General features: G+C 38.1%; 2 protein-coding genes across 2 annotated transcripts; one reads left to right on the forward strand and one right to left on the reverse strand.

The window, feature by feature from the left end:
- The first annotated feature begins 3,208 nt into the window (after positions 1-3,208).
- Positions 3,209-6,808, forward strand: LOC104605298 (Leucine-rich receptor-like protein kinase family protein). Its single transcript, XM_010270017.3, has 2 exons — positions 3,209-4,991; positions 5,084-6,808. The coding sequence occupies exons 1-2, from the start codon at positions 3,436-3,438 to the stop codon at positions 6,555-6,557; spliced, it is 3,030 nt and encodes a 1,009-aa protein (XP_010268319.1). The 5' UTR covers positions 3,209-3,435; the 3' UTR covers positions 6,558-6,808.
- Positions 6,809-8,541: 1,733 nt separating this feature from the next.
- Positions 8,542-13,139, reverse strand: LOC104605297 (inositol diphosphatase DSP5). Its single transcript, XM_010270016.3, has 5 exons — positions 12,637-13,139; positions 12,341-12,434; positions 10,076-10,133; positions 9,927-9,970; positions 8,542-9,112 (listed from the first exon to the last, which is right to left on the reverse strand). Exons 1-5 carry the CDS (start codon positions 12,774-12,776, stop codon positions 8,864-8,866), a joined length of 585 nt encoding a protein of 194 aa, XP_010268318.1. The 5' UTR covers positions 12,777-13,139; the 3' UTR covers positions 8,542-8,863.
- Between the last annotated feature and the right edge of the window lie 5,696 nt (positions 13,140-18,835).

The following is an 18,835-nucleotide window of genomic DNA, read 5'->3' on the forward strand; positions in this document are numbered from 1 at the left end:
CTCCGAGATGGTTATTATCTCCTCGCGAGTTGTCATTTTCCTATTGGGAGTGCCGAGGCGGATTGGCCCTATTGAGCTGACTATCCCCGGACCTGCTCCTAAAATTTCCCTGCGAGACTAGAGGAGTGTGTTGACCGTTTCTCCTCCCACGGGGAAAAACCTGACCCCTGGGAGGAATCGGTACTTGCGAGGTCCCCTCACCCCGATGAGGGGATCGGTTGACGTTCTGGCTGGTTCCAGGTCGATTCGGGTTCTGGCCCTAACGTAGTCCTGTGTGCTGAGGTGGAATCAGCTACTACTGCAGTGGTGGGAATTGGTGCTGATATTGCTGGTACAGATAGTACTTAAAATTGTTGGACCTGCTGCATCTGTATCTGTATTGGCTGGACACACTGGCCAATGCATACCGTAGGGCCTTGGGGGAAGGTTGATTGCTGATCCTGCCCCTGGTAACGTTCATCTCGATACTTTTTCCAGTGTTGCTAGAAGAGTCCATTAGGATAAATAAAACTACAACTAAAGTTGGGATGACCTTTCGATCGATTCCCATAGATGATGCCAATTGATGGTGCGCGATCTAAATAGTCCAAGCTGGAAGATGATCCGAACTCCAGTTGGGCGGCGAGCTGGACCAATCTGCAGAATAGTAGATCAGAGAACCCGGGGTAGCTGACCCGGCGAGGTTGCTCCGATGCTTAAGTCAGTACTTATACTATGAATGTGAGCTGAATCTTGAGTGCTTGAATGCTAGTGAGTAAAATAATCACGCGTACCTTTGCCTTGAGGTTTCATGTCTTTATATAATGGAGTAGTCGTGGGCCTTACGAAAGAGCTCCGGGATCTCCGGGTTGTGCAGATAAGGTTTGTTCCATTTTTGAATGAGAGCAATATGTTGATAAGGTTTATCGTTTACCTCTGATTCAGGCGAAGCTAGGACAAGTCTCATCGTAATCCCGAGAAATTCGGGGTCCGTTGGGGAGGCCTTTGGAGTCGGTTATGTGGTGTTTTGGCTTATTAGCTCCAAACTGGCACTTTGATTCTTTAGCCCCGAACTGGAATGGATATCGAGGTGTCTCTACGCCGAGGTGGCGGGATACTCGAGCTCCGAATGTTGTGAATTGGGTTCGTTTGGCTGAATTGTCACCCCTCGAGCAGATCGCGCCTACGTGTCCTCTTCTTATTAGGTTGTACCAAACCACCCTTCATCAGTACCATTGTATTATATTTGTATTAGTTTTACGTTTTTATTTTTTATCATAAATAACCAATTTTTTTTTTCAAAGTTCAAATAAATATAAATAAAATATATCAACCTTTAACATATAGGGTAGGAGCTAATTAATAATTACTTAAAACAGTTAAACATATACGATCGATTTAGTTTCAATTTTCATATATGAAAGCTGAAACTGAACCGAATTATCGTTTTATTTTTTCATACAAACCAAAACCGACCAATAGTTTTAAAAAAGCAAATTCGGATTGGATTGGGTCGATTTAATTGATTTAATCGATTTGACATTTAATGTGAAAACCCTTAAGGCCCATGTGTGGGACCTATATAGGACCAACATGTGGGATCCACAAAAATAATGTGGACCAACAGTGGGATTCACATTTAAAACAGTAAAATAGGGGCTCGCATGCATGTGGAACAATTTGTGAGGCATGGAATATTGGCTTAGGGCCCACATGTGGAACCTATATATATATATGAGATATGCAAGTGTGACCAACAAGTGAGACCTCGAAGTAGGCCCTCTAGAAATAAAAATAAACTCAACTGAAAAATAAAAACAAATAAAAGCTAAACGGGATATTAACCACTATATTACATCCTTGCTACGAAATTTTAAACTCTACAAGATTAAATGAGATTTTAATGGAGCCAATGTTGTCAAACGCTCCCTAAAAGGGTGAACCCCTTCAGAAAATTGTTCTACATGCTTCATAAAACATTAAAACTTAAACATAAATTAGGTGAGAACACAAGCTATTTGATTCATGTCCTCAATCAAAACTTCATTTTCATTGAATCCCCAATGCATAGTTTTCAACTTTGTTCCGTTTCTTTAGTTGAACCGAATCAAATATATGATCTCATTTTTTGTCTTCTCTCCATGGTCTTCCTCGAGTGTCAAGTCTTTTCCATAATCTAACTAGAATTCTCCTTTGCCATCATGAGTTTTCCTCTCCTCTTTTAATTTTCTTCGGCCATCTTCAGTCCAATTTACGGTCCCATTTGGTTTATAGAAATATGAGTTTGAAAATAATGGAAATCGGACATTCTAATTCTAACTGTTTGGTTGAACGGAATTAAAATTCCATTTACAATCCTTTCCACTGTATATTGATTTATAAGTGAGATGGAATAACGGCAAACGAGCAGTGGAAAACGAATTCCATTCAAGATCTTCATTTGCCGTGATTATCGCTCTCGCTCTCTCTCTCTCTCTCTTCTTGAACTTGGACACCTGGACCACGACTAATTTATATATTTGTAAAAATGTATGAATTTAAAAGACACGTGGACCACATCTAGGGAAGATGGACCTATCAACAGGTGGGCCAGGCAACTCATGTGCTTTGAACCTCTTGATTGTATCTTTGTGGTCCAGCACATTCTCTGACTGATTTTGACTAGGGAATCACAATTCACCACGCAACACTTACCATGAAGCCATGGGTCTTGACCACTTGATGGGCATATGACTTGCCACGTGTCTAAAATCAGGATTACTCTTGGCCGGGCTCCACCTAAAGCAGCGCTTAGATAAAAAATCAGCATCATCAATCTTTCAAAAACCCCCAAATCAAAGTTTAAAAAAGTAACTGTTTGATGGGATGGGACCCATTCAACCGTGGCTTCGTCTCATCTTCCAAAACAGATTTGGAAGATGCAGCTACAGTGAACAGACAACTCAACTCAGGCTCTGGTTCTATTTGTCCGGTCAAGATCAGTTTGTCAGTGGGCCCACTCGTCATAAACTCCGCGTGGGGCCTACTTAAGCGGTGCCCCGTGCCCCACCTTATTATATCTTTTTCTCCCACTGAGAAATGAAAATGCTCACACATGCGACAAATGCTCCAGACCAAGGTCGCCTCGTAAACCGGTCGGAATAAGACAGAAAAACACCAACGCCACGTCGGACCACGTTCAACTATTCTACTTAGATTTTTTTGATTCCCAATCGGCCCCTCCTTCCTCTATTCACAATAAAGCCAACCCCATGCCCATTTTCGGTATTCTGCATCTCCTCCCGGTTGCTCCATGCCTTCTTACGTGAGAGAGATAGAAGCAACGGTCCGGTCCCCCTAACAACAGATTAGTTGACTCACGCCATCGCCATCTCTTTCTGGTTCGGCCATGGCGGACTCACTGTGACTGTGAGTGAAAGAAAGAAACAGAGTGGAGGGAGAAACTGAAGAGGGAAGATGAAAGTGGATGTGGGTTTTCTTCTTCTCCGGCTTTTGCTGGTATTAATGGCGTCTTCACGACGTTGCATGGGCGACAGCAACAGCGAAGTCTCTCTGCAGCTCAACGATGATGTGTTGGGCCTCATCGTCTTCAAAACAGACCTTCATGACCCATCTTCGCTCTTGGGGTCATGGAATGAAGATGATAATACTCCGTGTTCTTGGAAATACGTACGATGCGACCCCAGCTCCGGCCGTGTCACCGAGCTTTCGCTTGATGGCTTGGGGCTGTCGGGGAAGATCGGAAGAGGTCTCGAGAAATTGCAGAACCTTCAGGTACTGTCTCTTTCGCACAACAACTTCACCGGTGATATCAGTCCGGAGTTGTCTCTCATTGGCTCTCTCACTACGCTGAATCTCAGCCACAATAGCCTTTCTGGGCGGATTCCGGTCGAGTTGGGTAACATGAGTGCGCTTAGGTTTCTCGACCTTTCAGAGAATTCGCTCTCTGGTCCTCTCCCGGATGGTCTGTTCCAAAATTGCTTTTCGCTTCATTTCTTTTCTTCAGCGTGGAATATCCTGGAAGGCCCAGTTCCTGCTACTCTGTCGAGATGCACCTCTTTGGTGGGTCTCAATCTATCAAACAATCATTTTTCTGGGAACCCGGATTTCGTTAATGGAGTTTGGTCCCTCAAAAACCTTAGGAGCCTGGATATCTCGCGCAATGCCTTCTCTGGGTCTGTTCCAGATGGGATATCTGCTCTTGATAACTTGAAAAATCTTCAGTTCCAGGGGAATCACTTCTCGGGTCCGATACCAGCCGACCTGGGACTATGTCAACACTTGACTCACTTGGATCTCAGCAACAATCTGTTCACCGGAGCCCTGCCGGAGTCGCTGCAGAGGCTAAGTTTACTAAGGTTTCTCAGTTTATCGGATAACCTTTTTAGCGGGGATTTCCCTTGGTGGATTAGTAACATGAGCAGTCTGGAATACTTGGACTTTTCTGGCAATTCCTTCACCGGGAACCTCCCAGCGACAATGGACCAACTGAAATTGCTGAGTTATTTGAGTTTGTCTGGTAACAGACTGACCGGAGGTGTTCCAGCTACGTTAGCTTACTGCTACAGGCTCTCTGCAATCCGGTTGAGGGGCAACGGCTTCAATGGGAGCATACCACAGGGTCTGTTCGATCTCGGTTTGGAGGAAATAGACCTCTCGAGAAATGAATTCAGTGGTTCAATCCCAGCTGGTTCAAGCAGACTATTTGAATCTCTTCGCGCATTGGATCTGTCCGCAAACAAGCTCACCGGAGACATTCCTGCTGAGATGGGTCTGTTTTCCAACCTGAGATATCTCAACTTGTCATGGAACAGCCTCCGGTCGAGATTGCCGCCAGAGCTCGGCTACTTCCAGAATCTTTCAGTATTAGATCTAAGAAATAGCGCCTTATATGGGTCGATACCGGAGGATTTGTGCGACTCTACCAGTCTGGCAATCCTGCAATTAGATGGGAATTCCTTAACAGGACCAATACCAGATGAGATTGGAAACTGTTCATCCCTCTACTTGCTGTAAGTCTCACCCTCCATTAATATATATTCTGCTCTCAATTCTGAAGCTGTAATCGTGATATACCAATTCTTCTTGCTTGTGTTCATTGCAGGAGCTTGTCGAATAACCAGTTAAATGGGTCAATTCCGAAAGCAATGTCGAGGTTAAAGAAGCTCAAGATTCTCAAGTTGGAGTTCAATGAGCTAAGTGGGGAGATACCACAGGAGCTGGGTAAACTTGACAATCTTCTTGCAGTGAACATTTCTTATAACAAGCTGGTAGGCAGGCTTCCAGTGGGAGGGATATTTCAGAACCTAGACCAGAGCGCATTGCAGGGGAATTTGGGGATATGTTCACCCTTGTTGAGGGGACCCTGCAAGATGAATGTCCCAAAGCCATTAGTCCTTGATCCAAATGCTTATAACAATCAAATGGGTGGACCTAATGTGGTGCCAGAATCCACTGGTTCTGCTAAACTCCGTCACCGCAGATTCCTGAGTGTTTCTGCCATTGTTGCCATCTCTGCTGCTTTGGTGATTGTTTGTGGAGTTGTAATAGTGAGCTTACTGAACGTTTCTGCCCGGAGGAGGCTGGCATTTGTTGATAATGCCTTGGAAAGCATGTGCTCAAGCTCCCAGAGATCAGGGAGTCTTGCCACAGGGAAGCTCATTCTGTTTGACTCAAGGTCTTCAGACGATTGGGCCCAAAATGCAGAGACCCTACTCAACAAGGCCTCTGAGATTGGAAAAGGTGTATTTGGAACAGTGTACAAGGCTTCCCTGGGTGAAGGACGGATAGTTGCCATTAAGAAGCTTGTAACATCTAACATAATTCAATATCCAGAGGATTTTGACAGAGAAGTGAGGATCTTAGGGAAAGCCAGACACCCAAATTTGATCACACTCAAAGGCTACTTCTGGACTCCTCAGCTACAGCTTCTGATATCAGAATATGCACCAAATGGAAGCTTACACTCTAGGCTCCATGAAAGGTCCCCATCCAGTCCTCCTCTTTCCTGGGCCAACCGATTCAAGATTGCACTTGGGACGGCAAAAGGGCTTGTCCACCTTCACCAGAACTTCCGTCCACCAATCATTCACTACAGCATCAAACCCAGCAACATCTTACTTGATGAGAATTACAATCCAAAGATTTCAGACTTTGGATTAGCACGGCTTCTGACCAAGCTCGACAAGCACGTAATCAGTAGCAGGTTTCAGAGTGCACTAGGCTATGTTGCACCAGAATTGGCGTGTCAGAGCCTGAGGATAAACGAGAAATGTGATATCTACGGGTTTGGAGTGATGATACTAGAGCTCGTGACAGGAAGAAAGCCAGTGGAGTATGGGGAGGATGATGTAGTGATACTGAGTGATCATGTAAGAGTGATGCTTGAACAAGGGAAGGTGCTGAGTTGCGTGGATCCAACCATGGGTGAGTACCCAGAAGAGGAGGTCTTGCCAGTTCTAAAACTGGGTCTGGTATGTACATCTCAGATACCTTCAAGCAGACCATCAATGGCAGAAGTAGTGCAGATACTACAGGTTATCAAGACCCCAGTTCCACAGAGAATGGAAGCGTTTTAAGAGCAAAGATAAGCGATGTAACTTTGCTAGCTTGACCCAAGAGCTTGGCTTGTTCACATTGATTAAAGCACTAGTTAAATGTCTTCTTTTTTTTTTCTTTTTTCTTCATTGACCACAAAATTTCCATCAATTCTTCTGTGTCAAGTCTATTCCATTCTATGCAGTTTGTTATTGTTCATGTTCTGTATGAATTTTTTTCCCTTTTCGGAGGCTTTGGAATCCAATGCCAAAAGAGCATTGATCTTCTGTTATGATCTTCTGTTTTGTGAACATCCATAATTGGAAATCTGACCAACTAACTCATCTACATGCTCCGCTTCAAGTTGTGGAATCCTCTTGCACTGGTCAGAGCTCCACCTATAAAACCAGCACTTGTTTTGTTCCTAGCCGCTTCACCCACTCCATTCATGGTAGTTTGTAACTTAGCACTGGCTGCAATGTGCTCAACCCCCAACTGAAAGGCTAGGTGGAGATCTCAGACTTGCGGAGGCTTGAACACTGGTTTTTTTTCGATGGATTCCGGTTTCCTCCAGATTGGGAAATGGGAATTCCTTTTCTGCCAGTCTTTGGTCTTTGTCTTGTTTCATTTCCTCTCTCTCTCGTGATGATTTGATTTGATGGGAACAGAAAGAAAGGGTATCACATGCTCACCTCTCCACTGTCTGGAGCATGGTTTGGGTAGAAAGATTTTACATGGCTAAACCCAGCCCTCTATTGGGTCTATTTTTGGATCTCGGTATGAGCTCAGTTGATCGGATCTCCGGCTGTACATTTGAGAAATTATTTATATATATCCTCAAATTTCAAAAACAAATTGTACATACTTTAATAACCTTTAAAACATTAATTCCAACCAATAAAATTTAAAGGACTGAATTGTCCTTAAATATTGATTAAATTTCCCTCTTTTCCTTCTTCCTCTCTTATCTCTTTCTTCTTCTCCACCATGCAAAAGCTATCATGCAGTAGTTTGCTCGTTAAAAGAACAAAAACAGAAGTAGCGGTTGGAACAGTGTGCCTCTAACATTTCAGAACGAACTACTAACCAAAGTTTATTTCGTAGGTCCATAAGCATAACCCATTTGTTGATGCATCCAACTGTGGACCTCTAAGGTGAGTGACCTGATTTCTATTGGACCATTCTACGAACTGCAAGAACTTTACCACCACTCCATGGACACACTGATAAACAGTTGATTAAGCATTCAACAGTGCGTATTTCCATGGTGGGATCAATTCTATGGTTAATTATAACATTCTGAATACCGACTTAAGAAAAGAGCAACATTCTGAATACGAGTCACACACAGTTGGTTAAGTATTCCATGGGAAACCAATTTTTTTTTCCGTTACTCGTTAATATGCTTTTGAACTTTATATTCGCCAATAAAAAAAAAAAAACTTTATATTTAGGGAATGAACACCGACCTATGCCTTCGTTTCTGGGTTCTAGGTTACGGTTTTCTCTCATAGAATTAGAATCTGAGGCAACATTATGGTATTATGAAAGTATTTGGAGTTTGCATCCCACCACATTTTATTTGTCTTGCTATTAGAGTTGTTTTTTAATTTTGTTCATTACTTCAACTGATGGTAGGCCTTTGGAGCTTGCAAAGAATCCATTTCTTGTTATCCAAGTATTCACTCACTTTCTCAAACAAATTGATTGTTTCCATACTTGAAGCCTATGGACTTAGCAACTGCTGTGACTCTGTGGTCAACACTCCCTGGGTAAGGGTCTCTGGCTGGTTCTAGCAGGAGACTTGGGATGAATCTCGCACTCACCAGGGACTGGGGGGCTTTGGGGCCTGGGGCAGGGCTACCAACTACCCCAAAAAAGAGGAATATATATACAGGAAACAAGATTAGGAATTTTAATATAAGCTGATATGAAGGATTACAAAAGACCGAAGACTGAAGCATGTCCATATATAACGTACTTAAATTGCTTCTTCCCTGCATTCCAGAGACTAAAACAGAAAAATGAGCCTCTGTAACAGAAATATTCTGAATATAGAGCTGCTACATAAAGAACAGCAGCCAGTAAAGTTGATCATAACAACACAAACACAAAGAAAGCATCCTTAGAATTTTAGCAACCATTTACATGGATTCTGTGAAGTAATTCTAGATAGTGTATAGGAGGAAACTCTGCAAGAAAATGACTTGGTGTAAAAAAAGAATGGGGTAAAAATGGGAAATGTGATGAGGTCCAATGGGAACATCGGATCTGGCTCTTAGACGAAAACACAGAGAAAAGATCTTGGAGAAAGGCAAAATAAAAGTATCAAGAATTCCACTTCCTGCTAGTTGGAAGCTATCTGTGGCTTCTTTAAGTTCTCTTCCTTGTAAACCAGACGCCTATTGTGCGACCTATAGCAGTAGATGATGCCATAAAGACATTGCCTCAGGCATGAAACATCAAACATCTCAATGAACCTTAAATCAGAAACCCTGGCTTTGGCACCAGCAAAGAGTTGGTACTCCTCGAAAACAGAAGACAAGCACCAATTCTGCAATTTCCTTAGGCAACCGACAAGGCAACCTGTCCGATGCTGCATTTGATAAATACTTTGTATTATGCATTGAAAATTTTGAAACATATATGCAAAATTATGCATGGTAAGAAATGTAAAACTTAAGTCAAAAGTTGACCTACTACAGATTGAATTTCACTATTCTATAAGACTTTGTGGGGAATAAATTTTAATTCCAAAACAAAAAAGTGACCAAAATTAGACAATTTTTCAGTATGGGAAAGATTCATGGTTGAACCCCTTGGTCAGAGCTCTCAATTCTATGCATGTGCTACATCTTGCACATGTCAAGTGAAAGGCCTCCCAAATATGAATTTCAGATTTACTGATCAATGTAACTAGCTATTATCAATGAAAGCCTTGTGTGTGAAGGAACACACTTCGTGCATCCTCCTGAGCTTTTGGTAGGTCGCTCATTTGGTGAGTCAACAGCCAATAATGTCCAGAGAAAACTTTACAAAGTAATCACTTCAAAAACTTGCTAATTATGATACCCGGATACAGGATACCTGTAAACGGGTGCTGTATCGTGTTGGGCACTTTTGTATCCCATATCCAGGTAACATTGCTTGCTTGGTCCAGAGAAAAATTTCCACTTGACAGGGTGAATTTTTCTTTCTTATTTATGAACTTGAACTATTTTATTTTTTTTTAAAAGGCCTTTTTTTAATTAGTCTGGGTCATTCAAAACTCATTCTCAAGCCAAGGGAAACTTAGATCAATGAAATTCCAACTTCAAGTTTCTGAATGTCAGTACCACATCTTCTATATTTTCCCCTGTTAAACAAGAGAAATACTAACTGATGAAGTGGTAATCAAATATAAAGCATACCTTTCCACGTTTGCAATGAATTAGAACTGGATGATTTCTGATATCTGAAGACACAAGAAAATAGAAACACAAATTAGATAAGGGTTAGAAAGGAACTTTAGTAATTGAATCAGAACTAAGTTTCCAGAACTTTTATTTTTATTCAGTACCAAGTAAGACTCTCAGAGCCTCCATGATGACATCCTGGGGAATAGACTCAAAAGGCTCCTGCAGATGCAAATGGTTTCAAACAATGATGTCGTAAAGTCCAAAATAGGAGCTATGCAACATAAACTCAACCAATAAGAACCATATTAGGACATGCCCAAAGAACTGGACAATGAATGTCTTGAAATGAAGAACATATTTAATCAACAACTTACAGGTTACAGATTCAAACTAGGACTACCAAATCTTTATTTTTTCTTTTTTTTCTGCATAACATTAAATCCTGGTTGTTTCACATATTAAATTTTGGTTTATTACCGTGTTATCTGGGTTTGAATGAGTAGTTCAAGTGCCACCACATGATAGACATTTATAATAGAGAAGTGGGAAAAGTGCATTCCCGTTTTCTTCTCTTGATTGTTTCAATGAAACTAAACAAACCTCAATTTCAAGTTCTTTTCCTTTCTTTGCTTACATTTTCTCATTCTCCTATAAACCTTTTAATCACACCATAGTGAGCTATCAATATAAGGTTTTTCTAGGTAAGACTTTGAAGTTAGAAGTTAATAAATATATCTTACATTTTAAGATCAAATGAATAGAATAATGGTAAAATCACTATAGGAGCCATTGCTTGGTGAAATGGTAAAACCATGGGCTCACAAGTGTGAGAAAGCAGGTGATAGCAGCCACTATGTGTCAAAAATAACAAAAATGGTTAGGTCCTTATCCAGTCCACCCCTTCCAAGACCCAAATGGATGGATAGTGGCCTTATTAATAGAGCACTAAAGAGTAAACCATATGCACTACAAGCCTTGTGGTATAAAAGCTGCTCAGAATTTCTATTATCAAACTAATAATTTACCCAGAAGTTTAGTTTATAGGCCTTGGTTTTACTGGAATCTATAAAAAATAAAATAAAAATAAACACACACAGACAGACAAACAATGATAAACCAATAAAAACTCATCATTCCTGCATTTTCTTCTCTTTGGGCAAAGTTACAAAGAGGACATTTGTCACTATCAACACTATTCAGTGTTTTAAAAGCACAAGGCACAAAAAAGGCGCAGGGGTCAATTTGGGCCTGAGGCACAAGGCAAGGCACGCGCTTTTTTGAAGCAAGGCACAAAAATACAAAACAAAAATAAAAATTAAAAAATTAAAAAAAAAACAAAATTTTCAAAAAATAATATTAATAAAAAATATAAACTTAAATTTTAAAATAATGTTTTAAAAAACCTATTATCTAAAATTAAAATACATAAACATAAGATGTAAAGCATATTCAAATGAGAATTCAAAAATAAAATCAAACATATAAAACATTTTCAAGCATGTAAAACCTCTAATCATTATTTTTCACTCAATTGCATTACTTCAATTAACTAATGTAATGTAAAACGTATTACATTCCTGATTCTACAAGCCACCTTTGTGCCACGCACCTTGAGGAAAGCCCAAACAAGTCCATGTTAGGTCTTAAATTCTTAGTTTTCACACAAAAAAAATAATGATTTTATAGTTTTAATGAGCTGCTATGTTCAAAAAAATGCAAAAAATCGTCAAATTTTCAAAAGGTGCATGCCTGGGCTGAGACACAAGGCACATCAGGCGCATGCCTAGGCACACCAGGCATGCGCCTTTTGAAAGGGCTGCGCCTAGGACCTAGGCGAGGCGCATGCCCTGAAATGCGCCTTGCCTGTGCACCTAGGCGCACCTTTTAAATCGTTGACACTATTCCCTACAAGAAATTAGAAGCCACACAAAGACACAAAGGATCAACACTTGGGTAGTCTCCTAACAGTTTCTTGATCATCTGCAACAGCTTATAGGGACCAAGTTGATGACTCTCTGAACATGTGCTAACAACATCCCAACCTTCAGATTCACAAATATGCAATTAAGTCTCTAACATACCTAATGTAATATATATATATATATATATATATATATATATATATATATATTAAATATGTAAGATACCTCAACAACTGTAGGTTTCTCGAGGATACTTGAGTTTAATTTTCACCTTAAGGACATAATTGGTTCATCCTCAAAAGAAATTTAGATAAATTAAGAATTTGGGATTAACTATTCTTTCTTGCAAGCATATAAATATCGGTTACAGATAATCGGATTGAAAAAAAAAAAACATGACGATTCCATATATCTTAAACTTTAAAGTACAAATAAAAGTGGCGATGATATCATCATTTCATTAAATATAATCCAGAAACGAAGAAAAAGAAAAGAAAAAATTACCTTGTTCCCGTCTATGGCAAACTGGAAAAGCTTGATACCATGAGATCGGAGAAACTCAGAATTTGATTCTGGATACGGTTCAGGACACAAATATCTGATCAAATTTGAATTTACAATTTAACAGATTAGCAGGATAATTCAAAACAACAAAAAATTCCAACTAAACAAACCTAACTAACCAAACCCATGAACAGAATTTGAACCTTTAAAGCTTCTAATTAAAAAAAAAACATGGAAAACCATGATCCCACCAAACAAGAATAAACAAGAAACAAATCAAAGAGAAGACAACTAACATGATGGATCGAAGATTTAGGGTTTCGAGAAAACCGAAATTGGACTGAGTCGGAAAACCAGATCTGTAAATCCCTCTTTCAACCATGGCGAAATTCGAGGGAGGAACCAAGTCATCGTCTCCATTTAAAATCATTCCCATCGCTGCCTTCACGATCAACTCACCCTCCCCAAAAAGCACCTCCTTGTATCAAATTCCAGTAGCAGAAATCTCAACAAAAATTGACGATTAACTCACTCCCCACCAAAATCTTCCCCAAAACCACTTTCCTATACGGCAATAGCCTAATCAAACTCCAGTAGAAGAAATCTCAATATAAGGGGGAATAGGATTTCTCTGAAACGTCGTCTCTTGCATGGATTCTTCCATCTTGGAGGGCAGAATTCCCTCCGTCTGGTAGTTGGATTTGGATAAAATGGTGAGGGAGACGTCGGCGATTCAATGACTTTTAAAAACAAGGTACGAAAAGTCCGAGGTTCCTCCGGGCTTCTCTCGGCTTTCCGTGCGAAGACGACCCTACGGTTCTCCCAATCCAAATCATTAACGGATCCCCGTTTGATCCTGCCACGTGACAAGTTTGTTTCTCGATTCTGGATTTTGGTGGCGCGCTCGCGCTGGACGGATGGAGGTAGAATTCTGGGGATGAGTTGGCGACACCAATAAAGACCTCACCTTCTCGCCCCCGGATTCGAAAAGACAGCTTCAAAAAATAGGGATAAGACTTAAGACCTAGGCCCACGATTAGCCCATGGAGAACCATCCCACGGACAGGTCCGATCAAACCGTCCCCACTGATTATTGGAAAATATTCCCATCCAAAGGTTTTAAGAGAGACATTAGTCTGTACAGTCAGACTATGGTTATGGGCCGAAACCGGATTCAGTCGGTTCAAAGTCCATTCGTTCGAACAGCCATCATGGCCTTGCATTGAAAATATCTCCTCGTGAAATAAAGCATAGAATCATGAATATATTCCCAATGCAAGGCTATGATGGCTGTTCGAACAGTATTCGAATGGGCTTTCAACTGACTGAAGCCGATCTCTAATCGTGGATATTCAACAAATGGGCTGACCGGTCGTAAACCCAATGGAGTCGAGTGGGACTGTAGGGAGAGCCATAGAGGTGCGTCTTTGACTCTTTGTGTTGATAGATTCTGAGAATCTAGAAGTTTGACTAAAACAGTAGACCACTTTAGAAGTAGAAGGCCAGACTGGCCAGTATGAGGTGTATCGTACGTGGACACTGTCAATATTCTGCCTTTGCTTTAGGACCGTTACGCCTTACGACTTTCTACCCACTTGTGTTAGGGGAGATGCATATGGGTCTTACGTGGGCTCCAATTCTTGATCCAGTTGATCCATTTGGTAGGTGTTTGTCATCAATGAGTTCGGCTTCTGTCGTGGGTAAGTCGGTGCTTGCACCGTTCGACCAGCCCCTTTCAACCTTGTATGTATTGGCAATGAAATATTCTTAATGTAAGGCGGTAAAGATTTTGCTTTATCACATCTAAAATTCATTTTTCAGAAAATAAATTATCGATATTTGATTAATCATTTTTCAAAAAACAATTTTTCAGATCACACCTTAAAAATCGGAAAAGGTATCCTCTAAAAAGCGTTCTTTTTTATGTTTTCTTATTTTTTATTATTGTTAAAAGCATTAAAACAATATATTGACATGGCATTGAAGAACTCTCATGTGCTATGTGTTATATATAACAGCAAAATGCCTCTCAAAAAACAACATCAATTCAAACACTGCCTAGATGTATTTTGTTATAGAGCTGTCCATCGATCAGGTTGATCAGACAAACCCGAACTGACCAAACCGATCATATCGGTTCCGGTTCCCTAGTTGTGTCCCGATTAATAATCGGGTCAGGACCCATTTTTAATAATATATAAGAGGTCTTCCGTTATATTTATAGGATGTAATTTTGGTTTCTATCAGCATATAAGCAGTCACTATGGTTAAATGATAGAAATGAAGTTATAAGTTACTATTATCATAGAATAGATTGTCAAGTGCAATCAGGTCAGATTGGGTCAAATCCGATTACCCAATTAATAATTGCTCCGATTACGGGTTTTATTTCCCATTATATAATCGGTTTGGAAGTGGTCAACAGTCAAAACACTATTAACACACGTGATAATGGTTCAGTTCAATTAGAAAAGCTATCGTACCTAACAGTAACACAGACTACCAACCAAAACAAAAAACTAAACGCTGATGACCAATCAACCGGTATCATCCAATTCAATTGGTAAGTGGTAACCAATCACCAAATGGTACCCAATCAACTGATGTGGATGTTATAATGATACATAATTAAGGAATGTAGCGTAGCATCCAATTATGCATCTCAAACCAGATCTGGAATATTGCCCATCAATCTCAAACAATTGATTTAGAATCTAATGGTAATAATGATGGCCACAACAGCCAGCACCTCATAACGTCCTCACAAAACGTGAGGACACCATACACGAGTGGAGGAGTTAACAGTCGTTAGGCATCCATTCTATCCCTCAACACCCCAACCCTTATTCTGCATTTTTCTAGTTTTCTGTTTTATTAGCAAGGATGGTCGATGCATGAACCTTATTAAAAATAGTTTCAAGCAATAGAGGTAGGGGTGTAAGTTGGGTGTATCTAATTCAAGCCCAACCCGGTTCAATCAAAGCTTTTGTACAGGTTGGATTTGAGTTTTTTGACTTTAAGATGGGCTTAAGCTAAAAAAACTCAGGCCTAAACTAAACTCATATTGGGCTTAGGTTGAAGCCTTGGGTACTAATGTGATGCAATTTAAGTTTGCCCAGCATTATATGATACACACACACAACCATCAATCATCATTTACATCTAAGTCAAAATATTATTAAATTCAATGCTTAGTATATAAAGTTTATATGCTTTCCATAAATATGCAGGTTGAGGGGGTTAGGTTTAGCCTAATCCCGTACCCTACCCATAACGTACGGATTATAGAATCCCAAAACCCATCCTTCAAACAAAAAAACCTGCCCTTTCGAAGTGGTTAGGGGTGGATACCCACTAGGTAAGGTAGAAATTGTCATCTCTTAGCCCGAGATGCTTTGTTAAGGTTGAATTGGGCCTAGGTTGGTAAACTCAAACTTAATCTTGAATTAGACCAAACTTGATCTTGAAGTTTGAAACTTAGGGTTGGATTGACACTCAACCCGACCCAACCCACTTAAGTTGCACCTAGCAAGGACCCGTGTGATGCACAAGCTTTGCTAAGCAAAAGCTAAAGAATAAAAGCACATAAGAGTAGACAATTGTTTTATATTTAACCTTTTAAATAATTAATAATAAGTTATATTTTATATACTACTTTTAATATTTTTTTACAATACAAAAATAACAATAATTAATTTCATCTAGGTTGTTCATCAAACCGGTGAAAACCACCAACACAACCCAACTCGACTTGAGTTGGTCGGTTTTCTAGTATTTCTAGTGGGGTTTAGTTCAACAATTTCCCAACCTAACCAAGTCAGGTCAATTTCGATTTGACCATTTGTAAATCGACAAAAACCAAACTAACCCAACCATTATATATATAACAAATATAACTTTTAATATGGAAAAGTGGGAAAATACCCATATTCCTTAGTCTAAAATATTGTATATTGCAAATTTAATTTTTTTTAGTTTATTTTTTAATAATACCACTATAATTTTAAAATTTAATTTTTTAAGTTTAAATCTTTTGAACCAACCAACCAAATCGAAAATTGACTCAAACCAATATAACCCAAGTTGGATGGTTTTTACTAATGGTTGGTTGGTTTCAAGCGACCAACTCTCCAACCCGGCCAAGTCAATTTGGTTGGCCAAAGAACCTACAACAGAATTGAACCAACCTGTGAACACTCCTAATTTTAGATAAACTAAAAGTTTAATCTCTAATAAATAACGATAATTTAAACACCAATAATTATTAAAAATTTTCTATTAAATAAAAAAACAAAAATAGATTTATACATAATTACTGAAAATATATTTATCACAAAAATACAATAAATAATTACTAAAAATACAATAAATATAAATTTTAGTATATATAATAAATATAGATTAAGATTTTAAAATTATTATCAGTAAATATCAATTTTCTAAAAGTTATTTTCTATAATTATTAATTGATATATAAATTACTATTATATTTTTTTAATATCTATTAAAAACATTTTTTGAAAGTTATTACCTATTTTTGTTATTTTAAAGCTTCAATACCTCTAAATTATTTAATCTATTTTTCATTATTTCAATGATATTTAAAAATAAATAAATTATTTATATTTTATATTCTTATTATCAAATATTATTCAATCTATTATTTTCTTTATTTAATATTTTTTGTTTTTAAATAATATTTAAAATATGATTTAGTTATTAATTTTTTTAATATTTAAAATATTTCATATTAGTTATTTACAACATTATTTATCTATTTAAATAATATCATTATTTAGTTATCTCAATATTACTTATTTATTGAATTTCATAATCCATAAAATTATAAGTTATACTATTAGTACATAAATTCGTTATTAATTTTGTAAAATATAAAATTACTATTAATTCAAATATTATAAAATCTATTATAATGATTTTCTACTTTTAATAAAATTTTTAAGTTTCTTACATAATTTTGTTATTTTAACTATTTAAAATTTAGCTATGTTAAACATTTCGTTATTTAAAATATTTTGTTATTTAAGTATTTAAATGAAATGTAAAATATTTAACATTTTTTCATTATTTAAATTTTATTTATTTTAGTTATTACATAATATTAAATATTTTTTTATATAGTATTTAAATATTTTTAATACTTTGTTATTTATAATATTTAGTTATTGAAACTTTTTAAATAATATTTTTAAATTTTATTATTTGAATAATATTTAAATTGAATAATTCATAATATTATATTTTATATTGTTAGTACATAAATTCGTTATGAATTTCATAAAAGTATAAAATTATTAATAATATGAGTATTATGAAATCCATGATAACCTTTTGTGTTTTTAATAAATATTTTAAAGTTGTTACATAATTTTATTATAATATTTAAATAATTATTAAATATTTTAGTTCAAACTTTCTTTTGATAGATATAGATGAAAAGTAGGGAAGGATAGATAGGAATTAGAGAAAATTTAGGAGATAATTAGGAATTATATATAATTTAGGAGATAAATAGGAATTATAGATAATTTAGGAGTAAGTGGGGGGATAGTGGTGCCACTTGGCTAGATTATATTAGATTTGGGTAGAGAGAGATTTTAGGAAAGGATATTCAAAGGGATAAACATGGAGGAAAGAGGGATAGGCCAGGCATGGTGATATGTCAAAATGAGAGAGGGAGAAGGGAGTGATGAGGTAGTTTCATGAGGGAGCAAAGAAGGCTAAAATGAAGAGGGGCTGATTGTTCTTGGTTGGGGGTAAGGGAGAAAGCTCAGGCCATGACGTGGCATGTTTCTACTTTAGTATATATATATATAGATTCTCGCTCAAAGTCCCTTCCTCTCCTCTTTTCTCTCCAGCAATGAAAGAATGAAACCCTAGCACCCTCCACCAGTTGCAATGCTTGGCGATCTCACCAAAGAGAATAGATTCTGGAAATAATACAAGGGCTCCCTGCTGTCACCGACGAAACAAGACTCCACCAATTCTGCTTCCTTCTCTTTTCCTATCCAAACTCTCATCCCTGTGTGAGACTACAACATTGGTCCATTCAACATCTGCACCTATGCTGAATCCAACAACCTACAACTCTCGTTCTTGTCGAGATAGTAGTTCTCATACGAAAATAGCTAGAACCTCTAGAAGAATTAATTAAATGTGAATCCTCAACCTGTTACTCGAGGAGATTCCGTTCAGCCACCATCTTTTATGCTTCAGTGCAGACAACCTATCATTTGAGGCAACGTGAAAGGTTAGTTGATGGAATTGTTGACCATGCAAGAGCACCTTCCCATATGGATGATAAGATAGCTAAAGGAAAGTCTTCAAATCAGGTTTCTAATATACAATAATTAATCACAGGAACCATTAACCAAAAACTCATCTTCAAACATGAAACTAGAGCTAAATTAATTAGAAAAACCAGAGAAGGTTGTAAGTGGTAAGGGGGTAGTGACTAGTGAGGTTTACAAGGCC

This window comes from Nelumbo nucifera, chromosome 1 (assembly GCF_055504915.1).
Source record: "Nelumbo nucifera cultivar China Antique chromosome 1, China Antique-T2T, whole genome shotgun sequence".
Taxonomy (NCBI): Eukaryota; Viridiplantae; Streptophyta; class Magnoliopsida; order Proteales; family Nelumbonaceae; genus Nelumbo; species Nelumbo nucifera.